At 49.9% G+C, this 24,475-nt stretch overlaps 1 protein-coding gene across 1 annotated transcript in view; it reads right to left on the reverse strand.

Moving 5' to 3' along the window:
• HTT (huntingtin) overlaps positions 1-22,649 on the reverse strand; it is a 124,421-nt gene extending 101,772 nt beyond the window's left edge. The window contains exons 1-2 of the mRNA XM_040237647.1: positions 22,266-22,649; positions 4,124-4,207 (exon numbers count right to left, since the gene is read on the reverse strand). Coding sequence (XP_040093581.1) covers positions 4,124-4,207; positions 22,266-22,465 — 284 coding nt within the window. The 5' untranslated portion in view covers positions 22,466-22,649. The remainder of the gene's footprint in view (positions 1-4,123; positions 4,208-22,265) is intronic.
• Positions 22,650-24,475: the final 1,826 nt, after the last annotated feature.

Below are 24,475 nucleotides of genomic sequence, written 5' to 3' on the forward strand. Positions count from 1 at the left end.
GTCCATTGAGTCGGTGATGCTATCTAATCATCTTAGTCAGAAGCAAAAGGCCTTCGTAATTTTTTAATTTAATTTTTATCATATTATTATATCACCTAGTCACAGATCTATAAATCATCTTTAATAAAGTTAACTAATATTCCGTTCCGTAAGCATACCGAGCCTTCCAATCCCCCCGTAGGTAAGCTATGAAGATTATCTTTCACTGTTTCACGGGCTGGCCAGGACTGCCCCAGCGTCACTGGACACTCTCCTAAGGAGAAGCTCCCAAGGCGAAATGCCTAAATTGAACAGACCAAACTGCCTCTCCTTTTTTTAATATTTATTTCTTTGGCTGTGCCGGGTCTTAGCTGCAGCACACAGGATCTAGTTCCCTGACCAGGAATCGAACCTGGGCCCCCTCCTGCATGGGCAGCACAGAGTCTTAGCCCCTGGACCACCAGTGACATCCCCTAAGTTGCCTTTTATAAAAGTTGTATCATCTCTGACAAAATCCTGAGTATTTTTTAATGTCTGTAAATATAACAGGTAAAAAAGAAATGTCCTGATTTTTGTTTTAGCCTCATTCCAGTGATTACTAGTACATCTGAGCATTTTTCCATAAGAAGCATGAAGTAACTGTTAGCTATTACGGTTACTGGCTCAATTACATTTCTTCTTTTCCAAACTGCCCATTCATAGTTTTGCCAGTTTTCCTATTAGAAAGTCAGCCTTTTTCTTAATGATTTACAATCTCTCTCTACAGAAGCTATTAAACCTTTGATACAGACGCCATCAATACTTTCCCCAAGTTGCATTTAAGTTTCAGTTTAAAGTAGATTTTGACATACTGAACTATATTCTAGATAAAACACTTTTTTCCCTTTATATTGTAAGCATTCCACAGACTAAGATTAAATGTTCTTTTTTTAGTAATGATTTCACTCTCGTACATTTAGGTAATTAATCTGGCATTTATGTTTGCCTGCAATATGAAGAACATTCCCCTAAATAGTCAACTGGTTCAATAATCCAGCATTTCCACACTAATACAAGATGTTACCTTTATCGTAAATTCATATCTGCACACACACACACACATACACTTTCCCACTTCCTATTCTGTACCTTCTCTAACATCTAACAGCTATTTTAATGTCATGAACACCAGGTCTCACCGATTACTGATGGTTTCAGATTTTCCTTGTTAAAACCAATGTATTTATTCTTATAGATGAACAAGTTAAAAAATATCTCTACTAGAATTCTGATCAAGCTCATTTTAAATCTGTGAATTAATTTAGAGAAAGTTTAACTTTATGATAAGGAACTGTCCCTACGCTAATTTGTCCCATTCAGGGAAGTCCATACAGTCCTTCCATAGTTCCTGCAGATCTCTCGTCAATTCCTTGAAATATTATATGCTGGTGCTGCTAGGAATTGGTTCTTGAAGCATTCTATTTTCTAACAGATTTACGCTAATATATGGCAATGGGAAATCTACAGATCCCTGCACACTTCGTTTTACCCAATCACCTTATCGTTTGTTTAGATGAGGGTGTTGAGTTCCTCCCAAAAGGAAACTAGTTAAGAGTGAATCCTCACCCTCCACTGGACAGAAAACATAAAGAGCGCTGGGGAAAGAAGGCAGTGAGGTTATTTTCGTTCCTGTATTTCTAACAAATTTTCTGGGTGATTCTGATGTTCGTACATATCTAGAAAGCAGCAGGACAGACCACCAAATTGAGAGCTGAAGTAGGCTGAGTCACAACACACCTCAAGGACTCGAGCAGCTGCCTGGAATAAGCCCCGAGAGACAACATCAGTACGTGGCAGAAGCTAAGGAATGCGCCAGAGACCAGTCACAGCAGGGGAGAGACCACAGGAAATGCCAGCCACCCAGACTTCCTGAGTCACTGTGCAAAGAGAAGAGCCACTTCAGCGCTACAATCCAAACTTTCTGAAAAGTACGGAGAGCATCTTAAACAAACACCTTCTCTGATCTGATGCGACCAAGACAGCCTCTCTGGGTCCAAAAAATATCCCATTAATATGATACTACGTAGAACAAGCAGCGCAAAGACCATCAGCATCACTCCGTATAAACACAACAGACACACGGATGTGGAGCTATTCACAGCTACTGCCATGATTCACGATGGCAAACCGAACCACACACCAGTCTTAACGTATCTCAGCGTATTTCCCAGGTGCTGCTGCTGCTGCTGCTGCTGCTGCTAAGTCGCTTCAGTCGTGTCCGACTCTGTGCGACCCCATAGACGGCAGCCCACCAGGCTCCCCCGTCCCTGGGACTCTCCAGGCAAGAACACTGGAGTGGGTTGCCATTTCCTTCTCCAATGCATGCAACTGAAAAGTGAAAGTGAAGTCACTCAGTCGTGTCTGACTCTTGGCGACGCCATGGACTGCAGCCTACCAGGCTCCTCCGTCCATGGGATTTTCCAGGCAAGAGTACTGGAGTGGGGTGCCATTGCTAGTGGTAAAGACTCTGTCTGCCCAGTGCAGAAGACACAAGAGATGCAGGTTCAATTCCTGGGTGGGGAAGATCCCCTGGAGGAGGGAAGTGGCGTCTGCTCCAGTATTCCTGCCTGAAAAATTACACGGATAAGAGGAGCCTGGTGGGCTGCAGTCCACGGGGTCGCACACAGTCAAACATGACTGAGCAATTGAACACACTCACTCACACACACACTCACACACCTGTGAATCTAAGCCAACATTCCATCAATTCCATTGGGAATTATCAAGAAGCAAACTAAGAATAAGGCATGAAGCACTCAGGATGGAAAAGGTCTATTTTCTGGGTCCATAAGCTTTCAGTGTGAGGTGCTGCTTCCTGAGACCCGAACGCTCGAAGTCAGGTGAGCGCAGCTGTGCTAGTGCAGCAGCAGGCCCCGGGGGTCTGCCAGGCGTTCACACAAGAGTAACGGCGGCGGCGTGCAGGGCAGTATGCACCACGGGACGGATTTCTGCCTCGCAGGAGCTCATGGGCACTTTCATGCAGCTCTCAACAGCGTCTTACAGGTGTTGCTCCCCCCACAAGAGCCCTGAACACTGCGTTTACACATCAAAGACGAGGCCACAGGGAGTCGAGAAGTCAGCCTTGTCTGAAGCCACCTGGCTTACAGGGGGTGGAGACAGAATCCAAGCCTTTTCCCCTACTCTTACTTAGTACTGTTTATGCTCACTTAGGATTTTTGTGTTTTTATTTTCAGCACATACTCTCACTTGCCACTTCGTTTCTTCCCACAGTATTTCTACAAATTAGATAAAACAGTCATCATACACTGTCTTTCAAAATGGCAGAGTTCAACTAAAATGAAATATTCTACATGAAACCACTGCGAACGCATAAAACACAAGTGGCAAGGTGCCACCAAAAATAAATCAATCACCAAAGTTCTGTCAGCACAAAAAGCAAGGTGATTATTCTTAGAGGTTTTTCTAAGAGACTACAAAGAGCCCTTCCCAACAGGAGAATAAAATGAATGATTTATGCCAAGAGAAGTATTTCCCATGTCCCATCTGAGTAACGGAGTTCAGAAGCCATAAGCACATCCGTGTCCTACTCACTCACTCAGAGACAGGCTTAAAATACCTACCACCCACAGATACGAGGAACAGTGCTCAGAAAGACAGACAGACAGTCAACAGCAAGGAGAATGAGGAGAATCAGCAAAGAAGCTACACAAGAAGGTGCTGCCTGCTCACCCCAGAGGAACGACCGGGCCAGGGAGGTGGGCCTCCGGTCAAGGCCCATGACCCCACCGTCCCCCAAAGCTGTGATGAGCAGGGAGCACCCCCACAGGGCGGACAGGGCAGAGCGCCGAAGAAAAACCACCACAAGACCCCGGTAATCAGGCAGGCTCCTGTTCCTACCACCACAGTAAGTAAAACACAAATGTGCTGCTCGGTTATCCTAATGGTTGCAACGACACAGTGTAAGATTACAAGAAGGACGTCTCACTCAGTACAGTGTCTGGAAATCCTCCGTGTCCACAGCCAGAAGGGGGAGGGGTCCCGTAAAGGTTTCCAAACAACTGGGGCAAAGAAGAACATCCTAGCCCGTTCAGAAGGCAGACAGGGACGTGTTCTGTTTTCTCTAGGCAGGTCAGAGTGCAGTTACCTGAGAGACTGCGCGACGATGTTTTCACAGATTGTCAGACAGTGGTTCACACGGTCTTTCTTGGTGGCTGAGAGCTCTTTCTTTCTGAAAAGGGAAAAAAAAAGAGGAAAGGCAGTTAGTGCTGTCCACTCCTTCAGCTTCTACGTGGCATTCACTCATTCATTAATTCACTCATTCAACAGAGCTTCCTGACTCCAAGGAGGAAAGCTGGGCACCCCGAGCCGGGGCAGGGTGCCCTGAGGTCAGAGAGGCAGGGGTGGGCCGAACCCCCGGGCTCCCTACAGGACCGGGCTCCACAGAAAAGCCAGGGGCGCCACCAACACGCCTGCCTTCTCTGCTGAAGCAGGAGAAGCGGTGGCGCCAACAGGGCTCACCCAGGATCACGCGGACAGAGGAAGCGTCAGCTCAGTGCAGCAGTGTAAGGCAGCCTCTCGCGGTGGCCCCCGCGCAGAACCACGCGGCCTCACACGGTAAGCATCAGAGAATGTGCTAACACAATGGCTAATGGCTCCCATATCCCCAAATGGCTACTAACAAGTACCCTGCCCGGAGCCTTTCTCAAAAGCTCCAAGGAAGATTTTTCAGCCCAAATGTTAAAAAGGAGACAAACAGACTGGTCAAGAAGATGAGATAAAAGGTGCTTGCTCCTCACCCAAACTTACGACTTCAGAGGTCTCTGAGGTATGCACCAGAGAAATACAGAAGACAGGGATGATCCAAAGAGGAAGCGAAAAATAGATCAGGCTTGATGACCACATCCGAAAAAGGATCCAAATGTCTGACAGCTACAGGACATGGAACTAACTGGAAACACTGAGACCTGAGGACGACTACGTTTCTGAGGGAATTCTACAGAGAGCACCAAAGAAACTAAAATACTAACTGACCAGCACCTCCGTTTAATCCCTAATGCAACCTCAGGCTCCAAAACCTACACGGGAAGGAACAGACTCTTCCAACTGTGCAAACCAAGAAAGACACATCCTCAAAAGGCACCTCAGACGTGGCCAGGCAAGAACGTGGACAAGGAAGAGTCTCCAAAGCGGAAAGTCAGGGTCCAGGAGAAGGAAAGGCAGGCCCGGATGAGAGGCCCAGTCCATGGCGTGCGGAGAGGGGCTCCTGTGACCAGCCAATGGGTCTCTCACCACATGGACAGGTGACCATGTCCCCCACTGGTCTCCTTCCTGAAAGAGACTCGCTGATGAGCTGTGTTGCGGACTGCTGGTCACCCACCAAAAACACCGTGCTTCCCTTCTCAGACACAAGCTTCCTGCTGAGAAGTCCCACGGCCCAGCTTCCCTGGAGCCAGGCAAAAACGAGTGACTCTGTTCTCGCAGACGAAACGGGAACCAAGTAGCAGCTGGAGCTTCTGCCCCGTGGCTTGCCCAGGGTACCACCCCCTCCTTTTAGCTTCCCCCAAGTGGAACAGACACTTCTAACACCCAGTTTTTGAACATACAGACAAAGACAACAAAAAGGCTGCAGGGTGACAGGATGGAGGGAACCTGGGTCCCAAATGACCACAGGAGGCAGAGGCCCCCCAGCCCCGCCCTTCGGAGTCACTCGCTTCAACAGTGCGGGGATGGAAACAAGCCACATGTCCCAGTGGGCAAACAACGCAGCGGAGTGATGGAACATGGCCTGGCGGCGAGAGAAGCAAGCAGCTGACACGCGCGAGGATGAGGCTGAACGCATCTGCTTCAAGGCACAGACGCATGATTCAATTTATGCCACAGTCTTTGCCTTTAAGGGAATGGAAACTGACGTGAAATTTACCAGGGCCTGGCAGGGGAGGAGAGCACACCAAAAAAGGTACTGATGAGTGAACTAGGTTCAAAATTGGGAAAGGAGTACGTCAAAACTGTATACTGTCACCTTGCTTATTTAACTCCTATGCAGAGTACATCATGCGAAATACCAGGCTGGGTGAAGCACAAACTGGAATCAAGATTGCCAGGAAAAATATAAATAACCTCAGATATGCAGATGACACTACCCTAATGGCAGAAAGTGAAGAGGAACTAAAGAGTCTCGTGATAAAGGTGAAAGAGGAGAGTGAAAAGCTGGTTTAAAACTCAACATTCAGAAAACTAAGATCATAGCATCACTTCACTTCATGGCAAACAGACGGGAAAAAGATGGAAACAGTGACAGACTTTATCTTCTTGGACTCCAAAATCACTGCAGATGGTGACTGCAGCCACGAAATTAAAAGATGCTTGCTCCTTGGAAGAAAAGCTATGACCAACCTAGACAGCATATTAAAAAGCAGAGACATTCCTTTACCAACAAAGGTCCATCTGGTCAAGGCTATGGTTTTTCCAGTGGACAGGTATGGATGTGAAAGCTGGACCACAAAGAAGGATGAGTGCCAAAGAATTGATGCCTTTGAACTGTGGTGTTGGAGACTCTTGAGAGTCCCTTGGACTGCAAGGAGATCCAACCAGTCAATCCTAAAGGAAATCAACTCTGAATATTCACTGGAAGGACTGATGCTCAAGCTGCCTTTTCATGCTGTCCATGGGGTTCTCAAGGCAGGAATGCTGAAGTGGTTTTCCATTTCCTTCTCCAGGGGGCCAAGTTTGTCAGAGCTCTCCACCATGACCTGTCCCTCTCATGTGGCCCCACACGGCATGGCTCACAGTTTCAATGAGTTAGACAAGGCTGTGGGCCATGTGATCAGACTGGTTAGTTTTCTGTGGTTGTGGTTTTCATTCTGTCTGCCCTCTGACAGATAAGGATAAGAGGCTTATGGAAGAGATGGGAGAGACTCAGGAAAGATTGGGAAAGATTGAGGGCAGGAGGAGAAGGGGACGACTGAGGATGAGATGTTTGGATGGCATCACCAACTCAATGGATATGGGTTTGAGTAAACTGCGAGTGGGTGATGGACAGGGAAGCCTGGCGTGCTGTAGTCCATGGGGTCACAAAGAGTGAAACCCGACTGAGCAACTGAACTGAAATGACGCTGAAGCTCCAATACTTTGGCCACGTGATGTGAAGAGCCGACTCTTAAGAAAAGACCCTTATGCTGAGAAAGACTGAAGGCAGGGGAAGGGGGTGACAGAGGATGAGATGGTTGGATGGCATCACCGACTCGATGGACGTGAGTTTGAGCAAACTCTGGGAGATCGGGAAGGGCAGGGAAGCCTGCAGTGCTGCAGTCCATGGGGTTGCCACGAGTCAGACGTGACTGAGGGAGTGAGTATGTGTGTGTGTGTGTGTGCGCGCGCGCAAGTGCACGTATGTATGTATTATACCTCAATTTGAAAAAGAAAGTACCATGAGAGCTTCAATGCTCTTTGAGCCACAACATTAAAGTCTCAATTACGGCAGCTCACCTAGTTGAAGACCTTAAGTCATCAAGGAAATTAAAGAACACTGACCTCTCCCAATATGTTAGGAGGCAAACTAACTCTCTTCTCCACAGCTCCTTTCCAAAGTGAACACCTGCTGAAAGCCTTGAATGAGCCGCATTCCCCGGGTCTCCCAGCTCTACAGGCAGCGACCCCTCTGTGGGCAGCCTCTTACCCTGGGCTCTGAGACAACTCCTGGGGGCGGCAACCAGAAACAGCTGACAAACACTGAACTGAGACACCTCGCAACTTACGGCTGTCACAGCAGAAAAGTGACCCACACAAATTCAAGCTGTGAAAAGGACCTGTGTCTCTCTCCTCATGTGTGGACTAGGCCACAAGAACACAGGTAGCAAACAATGACACAGCTTTCTGAACCCGCCACCCGATTCCCTTAAGCCTGCGTGTGCTGCGCCGGAGGCCCCAGCTAAAACCGGGCAAAATTAATGAAACGAGTGAAACAGCGAAGGCCGAACACTGATCTCACCCACCAAATAAAAGTGCATTCCTGTGCTGTCCGCTACAGTCTAGCTCCTCCTCTGAGCTCCCTGTGTGGACAGAGGTAAACTGTCTGTCTGTGTGGACAGAGGTAAACTGTGTGTGTGTGTGTGTCTGTGTGTGTGTGCCTGTGTGTGTGTCTGTGTGTGTCTAACTGTCTGTCTGTGTGGACAGAGGTAAACTCTGTGTGTGTGTGTGTGTCTGTGTGTGTGTGTGTGTGTGTGTGTGTCTGTGTGTGTGTGTCTGTGTGTGTGTCTGTGTGTGTGTGTGTCTGTGTGTCTGTGTGTGTGTGTCTGTGTGTGTGTGTGTGTCTTGTCCAACTGTTTGCAGCGCCATGGACTGTAGCTGCCAAGTTCCCTTGTCCATGGGGTTTTACAGCCATCCCGCCTGCAGGGGATCTTCCTGACCTGAGGATCAAACCTGCATCTCCCTCTCGCGCACTGCAGGCGGATTCTTTACCGCTGAGCCCTCGGGGAAGCCTGCCCTATTCCCCCGCAGCTCCTGCCGCAGGCCCTGCCATGAGCCGGCACCTGGATCACTCTCTGTGGAAGTAACTGCTCCCACGATTACCTCTCCAGGGATGACAGACTCACTGAGAGCAAGGGCCACATCGTGACCCCATGGGCACTCAGCACAGAACCTAGGCCAGACAGGTGTTTCACAGACAGCAAAGGAGCAGCAGCCCCAGGGACTCAGTCCACGGGACTCTCCAGGCCAGGATGCCAGAGCGGGCAGCCTTTCCCTTCTCCAGGGGATCTTCCGCACCCAGGGACTGAACCCAGGCCTCCCACACTGCAGGCGCTTCTTCACCAGCTCAGCCACAGGGGAAGCCCAGAGAGGAGGTTAAATACACAGTGAAACTGACTCAAAAGTCCTGAGGCGGTCTTACAAACAGGATTCGGAAGATAAATGATAATTATGTTAAACAAGCCAGACGTCAGCAATACATGAACCGTGAACTCCCTGATGTTCAAGCTGGTTTTAGAAAAGGCAGAGGAACCAGAGATCAAATTGCCAACATCCGCTGGATCATGGAAAAAGCAAGAGAGTTCCAGAAAAACATCTATTTCTGCTTCATTGACTATGCCAAAGCCTTTGACTGTGTGGATCACAATAAACTGTGGAAAATTCTGAAAGAGACGGGAATAGCAGACCACCTAACCTGCCTCTTGAGAAATCTGTATGCAGGTCAGGAAGCAGCAGTTAGAATCGGACATGGAACAACAGACTAGTTCGAAATAGGAAAAGGAGTACGTCAAGGCTGTATATTGTCACCTTGCTTATTTAACTTCTATGCAGAGTACATCATGAGAAATGCTGGACTGGAAGAAGCACAAGCTAGAATCAAGATTGCCGGGAGAAATATCAATAACCTCAGATATGCAGATGACACCACCCTTATGGCAGAAAGTGAAGAGGAGCTAAAAAGCCTCTTGATGAAAGTGAAAGAGGAGAGTGAAAAAGTTGGCTTAAACATTCAGAAAACGAAGATCATGGCATCTGGTCCCATCACTTCATGGGAAAGAGACGGGGAAACAGCAGAAACAGTGTCAGACTTTATTTTGGGGGGCTCCAAAATCACTGCAGATGGCGACTGCAGCCAGGAAATTAAAAGACGCTTACTCCTTGGAAGAAAAGTTATGACCAACCTAGATAGTATATTCAAAAGCAGAGACATTAGTTTTCCGACTAAGGTCCGTCTAGTCAAGGCTATGGTTTCTCCTGTGGTCATGTATGGATGTGAGAGTTGGACTGTGAAGAAGGCTGAGCGCCGAAGAATTGATGCTTTTGAACTGTGGTGTTGGAGAAGACTCTTGAGAGTCCCTTAGACTGCAAGGAGATCCAACCAGTCCATTCTGAAGGAGATCAACCCTGGGATTTCTTTGGAATGATGCTAAAGCTGAAGCTCCAGTACTTTGGACACCTCATGCAAAGAGTTGCCTCATTGGAAAAGACTCTGATGCTGGGAGGGATTGGGGGCAAGAGGAGAAGGGGACGACAGAGGATGAGATGGCTGGATGGTATCACTGACTCGATGGGCGTGAGTCTGAGTGAACTCTGGGGGATGGTGATGGACAGGGAGGCCTGGCGTGCTGCGATTCATGGGGTCTCAAAGAGTCGGACACGACTGAGCGACTGAACTGAACTGAACTGATGTTAAACTGGAGTGTCCAAAACCAAGAGATGGAAAGAGAAGAGGAAACAGCAAGGCTTAAAAAAAGAGAGACCTTGAGGAGCAGTCCCACAGGACTGAGCTCAAGCAGCTTGTGGAGTCTGAGCTGCAGCCCACAAGTGCGACCGAGACGTCAGTGACGGCCCGCCTGTGACCCTAACCTTACTGCCAGAAAGAGTGAGTACACGTCCCATCATGGTCAGCTACGAAGAAAGAGCACGTTTCAGATCTCTTCAAACTCATCCAAAATCACTTCCTAGCAATCCATACCGATTTGAGGGGGAAAACATCTGCCCTGATTGAATTTTAGTCTTTTCTGCACTCAACAGGTAGCTCTAAAATCATAAAATTCTTCAGGTAGATAGATGGACGGTCTTCAGTGGTTACTGATCTCATATTAAAATTCAAACAACAATGTCTAGGTGGTGCTAGTGGTAAAGAATCCACCTGTTAACACAGGAGAAGCAAGAGGTGTGGTTTGATCCCTGGGGAGAGAAGATCCCCTGGAGGAGGAAATGGCAACCACTCCAGTATTCTCGCCTAGATAACTCCAAGGACGGAGGAGCCTGGCGGGCTACGGTCCGTGGGGTCACAAAGAGTCGGACACAGCTGAGCAGGCACGCACGCACGCACCTGTCTTGGGTGAGGAGCATAAAAACAAGCTACCTGATTGCTACCTCAATAACTGTCCAACAAAACGTCCCTTTATCACACTGAAGAATACCCACATTTTAAAGTGGGTCTTTTAAAATCTGAGGACCAGACTTCATCCTCAGACACCGCAACACAGAGACGTTAGCCAAAAATATCAGAAAACTGGAAAAAAGAAAAACCCATCCAATAGCACGCCCTGAGGAATGTCAGGGCAGCAGCACAGCTGCAGAAGCAACAAACACCCCCCAGGGCGCACACGCCGGGCAGCTTGACCAGGCCCAGGACAGCCTGGTCTCAGCCAGCTTTCCCAGGCCGGCACTGGAACCTGCGGGGAACTCTGGCCCCTGGAATGCCTCGCTGGTGCCCGCCTGAAACACCTCCTTCCCATCTTATTCTGTCCAATAAACAACTTGGCGTTTTAAGAAAACGACAACGATTTCATTCCCCCATGAGATTTAATCAGATTTAACTGTTGAACTGATATGTCAAACTGACTGCTTCTACAGAAGGTGTAAGTACGGAAATTGAAGTGATTGACATCAAACTGCCCTGATCTCGGCAGGAACTGGAGGAACAAGGTGAGAACTGGAAAGACAGGGTAAGAGCTGTCCTGAATTTTCAGTCATTTTTCATAAACTCCACCTTCAAAATCAAGACAAACCACTGTCATGCCCTCCAACTATGCAACGCCGCAACCTGTGCACAAACACAGGTCTGTAAGGCGGCGGCTGTCGTCCAGTCACCAAGGTGCCTCTGACACCTTACGACCCCATGGACTGCAGCACGCCAGGCTTCTCTGTCCTTCACCATTTCCCGGAGCTTGCTCAAACTCGTGTCCATTGAGCTGGTGATGCCATCCAACGATCTCATCCTCAATCCTTCCCAGCATCGGGATCTTTTCCAGTGAGTCAACTCTTCACATCAGGTGGCCAAACTACTGGAGCTTCAGCTTCAGCATCAGTCCTTTCAATGAATATTCAGGGCTGATTTCCTTTAGGATGGACTGATCTCCTTGCAGTCCAAGGGACTCTCAAGAGTCTTCTCCAGCACCACAGTTCAAAAGCATCAATTCTTCCACTCTCAGCCTTCTTTATGGTCTAGCTCTCACATCCATACAACTACTGGAGAAACCATAGCTTTGACTAGACGGACCTTTGTCGACAAAGTAATGTCTCTGATTTTTAACACACTGTCTAGGTTTTTCATAGGTTTTCTTTAAGGAGCAAGCATCTTTTAATTTTGTGGCTGCAGTCACCATATGCAGTGATTTTAGAGTCCAAGAAAATAAAGTCTGTCACTGTTTCCATTGTTTCCCCATCTATTTGCCAAGAAGTGATGGGACCAGATGCCATGATCTGAGTTTTCTACCAGCTTTTTCACTCTCCTCTGTCACCCTCATCACAAGGCTCTTTAGTTCCTCTTCATTTTCTGCCATTACGGTGTTGCATGAAAGTCACTCAGTCACGTCGGACTCTTTGCGACCCCATGGACTATACAGTCCATGGAATTCTCCAGGCCAGAATACTGGAGTGGGTAACCTTTCCCTTCTCCAGGGGCTCTTCCCAACCCAGGGATGGAAGCCAGGTCTCCCGCATTGTGGGCGGATTCTTAACCAGCTGAGCCACCGGGGAGGCCCTTAGGGTGGTTATCAATCTGCATATCTGAGGCTGTTGGTGTTTCTCCCGGCAATCTTGATTCCAGTTTGTGATTCATCCAGCCTGGCATTTCACATGATGTACTCTGCATATAAGTTACACAGGCAGAGTGACAATATACAGCCTTGACGTACTCCCTTCCCAATTTTGAACCAGTCCACTGTTCCATGTCCAGTTCTAACTGTTGCTTCTTGACCTGCACACAGGTTTCTCAGGAGGCAGGTCAGGTGGTCTGGTATTCCTATCTATCTCTTTAAGGATTTTCCACAGTTTGTTGTGATCCACACAATCAAAGGCTGTTGTATAGCCAATGAAGCAAATTTTTTCCTTAGAATTCCCTTGCTTTCTCTATGATCCAATGAATGTTGGCAATTTGATCTCCAGTTCCTCTGCCTTTTCTAAATCCATCTTGTACACCTTGAAGTTCTCAGTCTACGTACTGCTAAAGCCCAGCTTGAAGGATTTTGAGCATTACCTTGCTAGCGTGTGAAATGAGTGCAATTGTGCAGTAGGATAAACATTCTTTAGCACTGCCTTTCTTTGGGACTGGAAAGAAAAGTGACCATTTCCAATCCTGTGGCCATTGCTGAGTTTTGCAAATTTGATGGCATATTGAGTGCAGCACTTTAACAGCATCATCTTTTAGGATGTGAAATAGGTCAGCGGGAATTCCATCACCTCTACTAGCTTTGTTCATAGTAATGCATCCTAAGGCCCACTGACTTCACACCCCAGGATGTCTGGCTTGAGGTGAGTGACCACACCATTGTGGTGTCATCTGTAAGGAGGGACCTATGAAAATCAAGGTCTCTACATCACAGTAAGTGAAAGTGTTAAGTCACTTAGTCGCATCCGACTCTTTGCGACCCCGTGGACTGTAGCCCACCAGGCTCCTCTATCCATGGGAATTCTCCAGGCAGGAATACTAGAGTGGGTTCCCATTCCCCTCACCAGGGGATCTTCCCGACTCAGGGATCGAACTTGGGTCTCCCACACTACAGGCAGATTCTTTACCAGCTGAGCTACCAGGGAAGCTGCAGTACAGCACGGTACAATCAAACTGATTATTGAAGAAACAATTCTGGAAACAGGAATCCAAGCCTTCTCATCTAAATTCGCATTTTCAGAATTATGTATTTTAAGATGAAGCGTGGACAACTTGATTCCAGGTTGAGGCTGCGCAAGAGAAGCCCTGAGCCACCCCAGGAACTGAGGACAACTACCCTCCTTGCACTTGCCTCGCTGTTCGTGCCCATGGGTCCTGTCACACACACATCCCGAGTCCAGGCCTGCACGCCCCGTGCAGGATGCAGAACCGAGGCCCAGAGGCGGCCCCACGGCAGGAGCACAGGAGTAAGGGCCAGGCAGAGAGCCAGGTCTGCTGATCCCGCATCAGCGGCTCTTCAAGTTTAGCCAAGGGCTAGACTAATGTGAGTGTTCCTAGCAGACTGGAGCTCCTTTGGAGAGATCCTCTTTCCTCAGAGAAGGAACAGAAACACCTACGTCACTTTGGAATTATGTTTCAGACATAATTTTAAAATAAAAGTACTGGCTGAGGGGATTCTCTGACAGACCAGTGGTCAGGATTCGGCATTTTCACAAATGGCAAGGGCCCGGGTTCAGTCCCTAGTCGGGGAGCTAAGATTCCTCAAGTTGTGCAGCGTGGCCAAAAAAAAAGTCCTGCTTGGTTAGGGACAGCAAGGCCTGATAGCTCCCCCCACACGGTCCACGCCTTAGAAAAAAGCTCTCGACGCCTTTCTTACTAGTGATTTGACTGAATACTATAGAAGAAAGTGCAATTCAAAGTCCAGTCTGTTACACTAAGTGAATAAAATCTGACACGAAGGCCTCATGTGAATGATTCCGTTCATAAGAAACATCCAGAACTGGCAGCGCCGTAGAGACAGAAGCAGATCAGGGGTTGCCATGGGCTGGGGAGGCGGAGGGGACGGGGACTGACTGCTGCGGAGATGGGCTTTCTTTTTGGGGGACGCAACATCCCAGAAATGAGACAGGAATGATGGCTGCAGAACCTTATGATCGTACTAAAAACCACTAAACTGTGCACTTTGAAATGGTGGCTTCTATGATACGTAAATCATCATCTTAATTTCTCAGCAGCCCTCCCTCCAGAGGGGACCCCCAGCGCTGCCGCCCATCAGGCGCCAGCCACCCCAGCTCGGGCTCTGAGCCCCGTAGCAGCCGCTCAGCTGATCTGATTGCTCCCAATCAGCTCCCGTTCCTTCCACAGCCTCTCTCACGCCTAATCCCTTGTCCACCAGGGTGGCCTTTGTCGTTAAAGCTTTTGATGAGGTCATTGCAGATTCATGTGCTATCATAAGAAATAAACAAAATTCAGGGTACAGTTCCCCCAGTTTCCAAGGGGAACATTTTACAAAACAATCACAGCCAGAACAGTGCTGCGGAATAGTGCCACTGATCTTCAGATTTCCGGTTTTACTCGTCTGTGTGAATCTATGTGGCTCTACACAGTTTCTCAGATGTGTACATTTTTGTGTCTCTGCCACCAGTCAGGAGACGGGACATTCCCATCACCATGGCGATCCCTGAGCTGCCCTTCAGAACCACACCCACTCCCTCACCCTCTGCCCTGCCCCTTCCCCTGCCAACTACTCATCTGTTCTCCGTTCCTACAACTGTGTCATTTCAAAGATGTCATAGAAGGAGAATCAGACAGTATGTAGGGCTTCCCCGGTGGCTGAGCTGGTGAAGAACGCGCCTGCAATGGGGGAGACCTGGGTTCAATCCCTGGCTTGGGAAGACCCCCCTGGAGAAGGGAAAGGCTACGTACTCCAGTAGTTTGGCCTGGAGAGTTCCATGGACGGTACAGTCCATGCGGTCACAAAGAGTCGGACACGACTGAGCGACTTTCGCTTTCACTTCTCAAACAGTGTGTCACCTTTGGGGACTGGCTGTTTTCACTAACACAATCTCCTTAAGAGTCCCCTTAGCTGCTGTGTGTGTTATCAGGAGCTTGTTCCTTTTTCTACTGCTCAGCACTCTAACCAATCACCTGTTGAAAGACATCTTACTGGATTCTAGTTTGGAGCTACTATGAATAAAGCTGCTACAAACGCTTGTGTACAGATTTACGTAAACATACGTTTTCACTTCTCTGGGATAAACCCCCAGGAGTGCTACAGCCAGATCATATAGTAATCAGCTCTGTGAGAAACTGCCGTAAACTCTTTTCCAGAGTAGCTCCGCCTTTCTAAGTCCCACCAGTGATGATGAAGTGACCCAGTTTCTTCCGCACCAGCATCTGGCGCTGGCTGAACATCACAAATCACATCACTTGTTTGATGACACAAGTGTGCATCTGGGCAGGGGAATATTCGAAGTCCTCAGACCGGGGCACGAGGCCGTCCAGGGCTGCCCGTCACCTCCCCTCCCGGCCTCCTCACGCTCCTCCTTCAGACACCCATGCGGCCCGCTCCCTCCCTCCGCTTCAGAGGCGCCTTCTCAGTGGGCTTCACACCCTAAACCACACCCCACAGCACCGCCCCCACCCCCAAATTCTGTTTCGTTTTTCTCCCCAGGATTTACCACCAGCCCTTGTTCACCACTGTAACCCGAGGGCCCAGAACCGGCCCGGGGAGCACAACAGGCACCTGGCCGCAAGGAGCCTCTCTGGGTCATCCGTCCAGTCCCCACTTAAGGCCCCGTTCGCGGCAGCCGGGGCTCTTCGTGCCACCACAGCGCCTCTGGCACTCTCACAACCTACTCACAGCCACAAAGATGCTCCATGGCCCAGGGCAGAGCGGCACCGCCCAGCTACCGCCGCGCTGGGAGCACCTTCAGTCTTCCTGCCCAGGTGCAGACGGCACTCCTGCGTTCAGTCCAGTTCAGCCGCTCAGGCGTGTCCAACTCTTTGCGACCCCATGAACCGCAGCACGCCAGGCCTCTCTGTCCATCACCAACGCCCAGGGTCCACCCAAACCCATGTCCATTGTGTCGGTGATGCCATCCAGCCATCTCATCCTGGGTCACCCCCTTCACCTCCTCTCCCAATCCCTCCCAGCATCAGAGTCTTTTCCAATGAGTCAACTCTTCGCATCAGGTGGCCAAAATATTGGAGTTTCAGCTTCAGCATCAGTCCTTCCAATGAACACCCAGGACTGATCTCCTTTAGGATAGACTGGTTGGATCTCCTTGCAGTCCAAGGGACTCTCAAGAGTCTTCTCCAACACCACAGTTCAAAAGCATCAATTCTTCAGTGTTCAATTCTTTCTTTATAGTCCAACTCTCACATCCATATGTGACTACTGGAAAAACCACAGCCTTGACTAGACAGATTTTGTTGATAAAGTAATGTCTCTGCTTTTCAACATGCTATCTAGGTTGGTCATAACTTTCCTTCCAAGGAGTAAGCGTCTTTTAATTTCCTGGCTGCAGTCACCATCTGCAGTGATTTTGGAGCCCAGAAGAATAAAGTCAGCCACTGTTTCCACTGTTTCCCCATCTATTTCCCATGAAGTGATGGGACCGGATGCCATGATCTTCGTTTTCTGAATGTTGAGCTTTAAGCCAACTTTTTCGCTCTCCTCTTTCACTTTCATCAAGAGGCTTTTTAGTTCCTCTTCACTTTCTGCCATAAGGGTGGTGTCATCTGCATATCTGAGGTTATTGATATTTCTCCTGGCAATCTTGATTCCAGCTTGTGCTTCTTCCAGTCCAGCTTTTCTCATGATGTACTCTGCACAGAAGTTAAATAAGCAGGGTGACAATATACAGCCTTGACGTACTCCTTTTCCTATTTGGAACCAGTCTGTTGTTCCATGTCCAGTTCTAACTGCTGCTTCCTGACCTGCATACAGGCTTCTCAAGAGGCAGGTCAGGTGGTCTAGTATTCCCATCTCTTTCGGAATTCTCCAGTTTCTTGTGATCCACACAGACCATAGCATCAGAAAGACAGGGCCTGGTCATCCACAGCGGAGCTTCTCAAGCCTTACGTGCACAGAAATTGCTCACAAACCTTTTAAAATGCAGACTCGTGACTCAGTAGGTCTAAGGCTGGGCAGAGATTCTGTACTTCTTATACCCTCCCAAGTGATACCAAATTGCTGGCCCTGAAACCACACGCTGAGCAGCAAGGATCCGTGGCAAGTCTTGTCTGAGGTTTACTGAGTGGCGGGCTCACTTGCAGGGACCAGTGGTAATGGGGTGGGGCCTCTGAGTGTGGACAGCACTGGAGAGACCTCTGCCTTGACACCTCTGGGAGGCCTCTTTTAAAAAGAAATTCTACAGTATTGGAAAGCCAACCAGTAAGAATCACATGTACTGCTATGAAGTAACATCTTCGATATACTGCTAAATGAAAAGACTTGTACGTGCACTAAAACGTCAGAGAAAACAAAAGAAGCTTAATTGTTATTTTTAAAGAATAAGGCTAGGACAGCCAGGGAGGAAGTCTTGCTTGTCATCTTCTGTGCTGGCTGAAGATGCTGTTATGATGTACATGTGTAATTTTTATAATTTTTTAAGCTAGTTAAGAAAAACCAACTGAAGAAGAAATGCTTCCCCAGAGTGGTCTCAGCATATCTGATCCGGTGTGGGGGGCAAACCAGAGCCTGCCTGTCCTGGACAGTCTAAGAAGTGTTCTTACATTTGTTAATGGTTGACAAAAAAAAAAAAAACCATCAAAGAGTAGTCTTATGACATGGGAAAGTTACACACAAAATTCAAAGTTCCACGTCATTAACAAAGTCTCCCTGGAACAGCAGCGCACTTGCTCTTCTGCCTGCAGCGTCGGGCCGCTCTGACCCACAGTGGCAGAGCTGAACAGCAGCTAGAGGTGTGCCCACAAAGCCTGAAGCACTGACTGTCTGACCACGTGCACAAAGCGTGGGCCCGTGTTCAGGAACCAGAAGACTTCACATCAGTACTCTTCGAGTTGATCCACAGATTCCAGGCTGGCTTCCTCACTGAAATGGACAATCTGCTCTTATAGTTTACATGGAAACGCAGGGGGCCCAGAGTAGCCAAAACTATCTTGGAAAGGAATAAAGTTGGAGAATTCACACTTCACTTGAAATTATGATAAAAACTAACAGAAATCAAGACTGCATGGGGCGGGGGGGAGGGGGGGGCTGGGCCAGCGGGCGGGGGGGGGGGAACACCTTCCCTGGAGGTCCAGTGGTTAAAAATCTGCCTTGTAACGCAAAGGACAGCAGTTCAATCCCTGGTTTGGGAAGATCCCACGTGCCTCGGAGCAACTAAGCCCATGGACCACAACTACCAAAGCCCGCACGCCGCAAGGAAAAGTGGTCCCCGCTCACTGCAACTAGAGAAAAGCCCAGATGCCACAACAAAGACCCACCACAGCCAACAACAAATAAATCTTAAAAATACTTTTAAAAAAAGACTGTCTGGGGGGAGCTTCCCTGGTGGTCCAGTGGTTGGACTCCACTCTTTCCCCCGTCGAGGGCCTGGGTTCTGTCCCTGGTCAGGGAACTGAGACCCCACAAGCCATGCCATGCTTGGAAAAAAAGTGAAGCGACAACCCAAGAGAGGGAGTATCATTTCACAAACTGTGAGTCTGATAAGGGTCTAGTACCAAGAATATTATGAAGAACTGTCACAATTCAACAAGAAAAAGACAATAATTCAACTTAAAAAATGGGAAAGAATGAGGACAGGGACTTACAAGTACAAAAAACAAAGCTGGGCACCGATCAATGTGGAACTCCCTCACACGGACCTCTTTTCATCTCATAATAAATTCTGACCTGTTTAAGTAACTGCGCAAGAGTTTTCTGCTATTTGCAGTTGAATATAACCCTAAACAATAACACCAACTATGGCTAAATCATGCTCAGCAGAGAAGAACAAGTCCGGTTGGTTTCACCTTCAAAATTCAGCCATTTCCCACCTTGCCACTGCCAACAGAATTCACCATCATCTCGCGCCTGATCACGTCACCAACTTCCTAACTGGCTTCCTGCTGCTGCCCAGGCTGTCTGTCAACTCAGTTCTCAGCCAGTATTCATTTTAAAATGGAACTCAAATCCTTCCCTCCTCTGACCAAACCCTCCATGACTTCCCACCTCACCTAGAATAAATGCCACTGTCTTTATTCCATCTGGAAGGGATTACTGATCTGGTGAGGCACTCTCTCTCTCGGACCTCAGCTCCCACTGACAGTCTCCTCTCCCGAATTCAACAGGCCACACCTACCACCTCGCTAGTCCTCTTCGGGAGTCTGGACCTGCTCCCTGGGCCTGGTCTTTACTCAAAAGCCACCAACTCAGTGGCCCTTCCCTGGACAGCCTATCTAAAATCACTGCCTTCCTAGACCCCTTCCCCGTTTTGCTGTTATTCCTCCTCCATTTGTCACTATCTAACATACTATTTATTTTACTCATGTACCCTGTTTACAGTCTATGCCCCTCACTAAAAGGTAAGCTTCACGAGAGCAGAGCCTTATCTGTTCAAGTCTGTAGGACTGCACCTATTTAGGATACTGGCTGGCACTCGTTAGATGTTGAGCAAATAATTAAAGTCGGAAAAACTAGGAGGGAATATGAAGAAGAGTGAAAAAGTGCCAAAGGCCAATGCCAACTGCCTCATAATTGCAGTGAGGACCCTGCCGAGCTCTGGCACTCCCCTGCACGCCAGCCTTCTCGAGACTGTAGCCAGCACCACGCAGAACCCCTGCATACCATACGCTGAGCCCAGAGCAGGCAGGCAGATCCTTAATCGGAGCCCACGCTCAGCTGGTGACACTACAGTTCCACAGGCAGCAAGAACCATAAAAGCAGAACAGTTGCTTTCTCACTGCTTTGGCCAATCTTATTTTGGGGAAGGGATTTTTCAGCTGAAGCATATGAACAGACATGCTAACATCCAAATTTGTAAGCAAGCAGTTTGTTACTCAAAATTAATGAATATTTGCTTTCTCAACAGCAAAGTACATAAAAATATATTTATGCATTTTATAACTATAATTAAGCCAAATGCAGTTGATTTCAGAGCATGCTAAGAACCTTTCAAAGTTGCTATTCCGAAGTATTTTTGTTTTTAAAACTTTAAAAGTCTATTCAAACACACACACACACACACACACACGTTACACCAGGTAGGATACACAAGGAAGAAGTGCAACAGTGCTTGCCTCTGGGAACGGAGTTACGTACTCAGGAGAAAGGGACGGGAGAGAGACATTTTAATTACCTGTCTGCAATTTTGGAATTTGTATCATGTTAATGTACTGTTTACACAAAGATGACAGGCTAAATTTTAAAAATAAGTCAATCATACGTTTCCATACAATAAAGTAATGAAACGTCTACTTTGTCAAGCTGGCTTAAGAAAGAAACCTCTTCACATCCATATTTTGAAGAAGACATCATATTCAGGCTCTGTGAAATCAGCATAAGAAGCGGAACGCATAAGTTTAGACTGACCAAGTGCGGGAACAGCAGACGCGGATGGCAGTGAGACCTCCCTTCCCACCCAGAGCCCTGCCTAGTGCTTCCTGTCTGTATACAAGGTCCACGAGATGCCAAGATGCGTGAACTTCTCTGACTCCTACCTCCACGGAGAAGAACTATGCTAAGTCTGCAACGGGTCACGGTTACAAGGTATTTGCTGCAGAGAAAAGTCGAGTTGTTAAGATTTTCTTTTTTCTCAAAGTATCCAAACAGGTTTTTCACCTTTTAGCAGAAAAAGCGCTTTACTGCTACATTTTAACAGATAAGCCAAAATGACTCTCCAAATACTCATTTCCTGATTAAACCTCAGGACACAGCAAGGAATCATTATCAGAAACAAAGATGAAAACATTACTAAAAATGAATCCACCTTAACATCAAGGTGAACTTCTTCAAGGGGCTGCTTCCCGAAAACTGTCCTCATTAAATGCCCTCTTGTACAAATCTAAATGAGAAATAAAATGCCCGCACATGAAAGGCAGGCCTGAAGGGCACACCCTGACCTCTGCGGAAGACCCAAAACTTCAGGGAAAAGCACTCGGGCTCTGTAAGAAGGTGACATCAAATGGTCTGTCTATTGTTTCGAAAATTTTCCTAGCACAAGCACCGAACAGGACCAGGATGTCTGCGACAGGGTGTCCGCAGACACCCATCCAGGTTCCGGCCAGCGTGACTGCGATGCACGTGCAATGTACATCACTCGCCCCGGCGATTAACCTCTCCCTCAGCAAGGCGTGATTTATTTCCAATTGCAGACAAACAATAAATTTCAGTCCAGTCTTCCCAGTACTGAAGTCCGTCTTATTGATTCTTGTGTGTTAATAGCAACCATCTAGGCTAAGTTCACACTTGAAGGCGACCATCGCTCATTTAAGGGGCCCGCAGACCGACTAGAAGTGAGACAAGCCGGTCTCTTCCCGACACTTCATTCTTCTGCTGCGACCCCCTAACTAAACGAAAAGCCCTGAGGCTGCGAGAAGACAGGCCCGAGTGACTCCCGGGCTGTTTAAAGGGGGCCCCGCCAGAGGCTCCCCATTGGACCGCGCGCGCTCCCCCGCCCTCCAGCCCGACGTCCCCGGGCATGAGGTCACCACTGGCCCCGCATCACTCTGGCTCCAAATTCCCGGCTCCTCGCGGAGCGCCCAGGCGCAGCCCTGCTCCCCTCAGAGCAGGAGGGCGGGGGTGGGGGGGACGCGGCCTCGGCTCGGCCGAGTCCTGCTCACAACGCAACCCCGCTTCCTCCCCAAACTGGGCAGCCGGGAAGGCAGAGGGCCGGGGCCGCCTGCGTGCCTCAGCGGGAGGCTGGCGAAGGCCGGGGAGGGCTGGGGCCGAGTGCGGCGGGTCAGCACTCACGGTCGGTGCAGCGGCTCCTCGGCCGCGGCAGGGCCAAGCGGCGGCGGCGGCGACGGCGGCGGGGGCGGCTGAGGCGGCGGCTGCGCCTGCGGCGGCGGCTGAGGAGGCTGAGGCGGCGGCGGAGGCGGCTGCTGCTGCTGCTGCTGCTGGAAGGATTTGAGGGACTCGAAGGCCTTCATCAGCTTTTCCAGGGTCGCCATGACGGCCTGCCGCCCCGCGGGGACAGCGCCCGGAGCCCTCGGGCTGGCTCGCGGCTCCGCTCAGCAGCGCGGCAATGAATGAGGCTCGGGGCCGAGGGCAGGAACGGAACGCAGGCTCCCGGCCATCTTGGGTCTGTCCCGGCAGCCCCCTCGGCCTTACGCCCCGCGACGCTCCGCCGTCGGGCGAGGCGGGGCCAGGCCGGCGGGATTGACAGCCGGAGGCGGAGGCCTCCACCAATGGCCAGACACGGCGTCTGCCGTATCGCCTCCTGGAGCCGCCGACGCCACGGACATCAGCGCGCTCCGCGCGGAGAGAACCAGGGGCGCAGCGCGGAAGGGGCGGGGCACGGCGCGGGGGGGGCGGGGCGAGGAGGGGGCGGGGCGGGGCGCGGAGGGAGCGGGACGCGAGGACGGGGCGGGGTGCTGCGATGAGGGGCAGGGCGGGATGAGGGGCGGGGCGCGGCGCGGAGGGGCGGGGTGAGGGCGGGGCGGAGCGGGGTGAGGGGCGGGGCGCGGCGGTTGTGAGCCTCCCGCTTGCGTGCGAAGAACCCGCTAGGAGAGTAGACCCCGGGAGACGCCCGCGGGCTCGGAGCCGGAGACCCCCGCGAGGGGGCCTGCCTACCCAGCGTCCCGGGCGGAGGGAGAGCTCACGGGACAGCCCTGCAGAGGAGGGAGGGGGATGTGGTGCGCCTCGGGCGGAGCCAGGGCACCCTCAGGTGGAGCCCAGGTATGGTCCCCGGAGACTAGCACATCCCTGGAGCGTCACTGCGCAGGCCTGAGGAAGAACCGAGGGGCCTGGGGCTGGCACGGCTGGTCAGAACCTGCCTGGTCTGCGCCTGCTGCCCCGAGAGGCCGTGGCTGGTATAGCGAGAAGCAGCTTTGGCCCCAGAGGACCCCCACCGGCACGACCGCCTGACCCAAAAGGAGAGTGTGTCGCTCCTTGGCCGAGGCCGGCTGCGTGGGCGGGCCCGAAGCTCCAGAGCCTCACCACCTGGAGGGGGGGCCCTGAGCAAGCAGAGGAGTGGCACGTGGGTGACCCTCAGAAGTCCCTTGTTCTGGGCCACAAGCCACATCTCCACCTGATTTCAGAGCCTGTTTTCGCAAAGCAGCCAGGTGAGTGGAAACCCAGCACTGCTGCAGGAAACCTTGTCCCCAAGGGAACAGCGACGGCCCCCTTCAGGGCAAGGACCTCAGAGAAACATGCCACCAGCCTTGGGGTCCCGGTCCCCTGATGCTTTGTACATAATAACAGCCCTTGTCCACAGGGCAGGCACAATGGCTGGGCTCCAGGCGGTCAGGTACTGTGGTTGGCAGCACCTTGAGTGTGGGCTGTCACTGGTGTCTTGCTCCTGATTAAAGTTTACATATTAAGGTCAGACAAAACAAGTTAAACAGAAAGCTCTCTGTGCTGTCTGCCTTACCCATTAACCAGACCTCCTCAAAGACAGGAGAGCCGCCTGGACTGCAAAGATCAACCTTCCTTCCTTCTGACCTAGCAGTGCAATTTCTCACAAGATTAGCATTCTTTCCCAGCTCTGTAGGGGGTCGTAATGACTTATTGCTCAGTTTGTAGTTTACCTATATCCTTAGGGAACTTTGATGTATGATCCTTTGTCTCAAAACTGTATAGGATTGTGCCTTGGGCTTTTAACAGGCTCTCTCAAAGCTTCTGTCAGACCTCTCCACTATGACCCACACTGACAGAACGTGGTCCACTGGAGAAGGGAATGGCAAGCCACTTCAGTGTTCTTGCCTTGAGAACCCCATGAACAGTAGGAAAAGGCAAAATGATAGGATACTGAAAGAGGAACTCCCCAGGTCAGTAGGTGCCCAATATGCTACTGGAGATCAGTGGAGAAATAACTCCAGAAAGAATGAAGGGATGCAGCCAAAGCAAAAACAATACCCAGCTGTGGATGTGACTGGTGATAGAAGCAAGGTCCGATGCTGTAAAGAGCAATACTGCATAGGAACCTGGAATGTCAGGTCCATGAATCAAGGCAAATTGGA

This window comes from Oryx dammah, unplaced genomic scaffold (assembly GCF_014754425.2).
Source record: "Oryx dammah isolate SB20612 unplaced genomic scaffold, SCBI_Odam_1.1 HiC_scaffold_3, whole genome shotgun sequence".
Lineage (NCBI taxonomy): Eukaryota > Metazoa > Chordata > Mammalia > Artiodactyla > Bovidae > Oryx > Oryx dammah.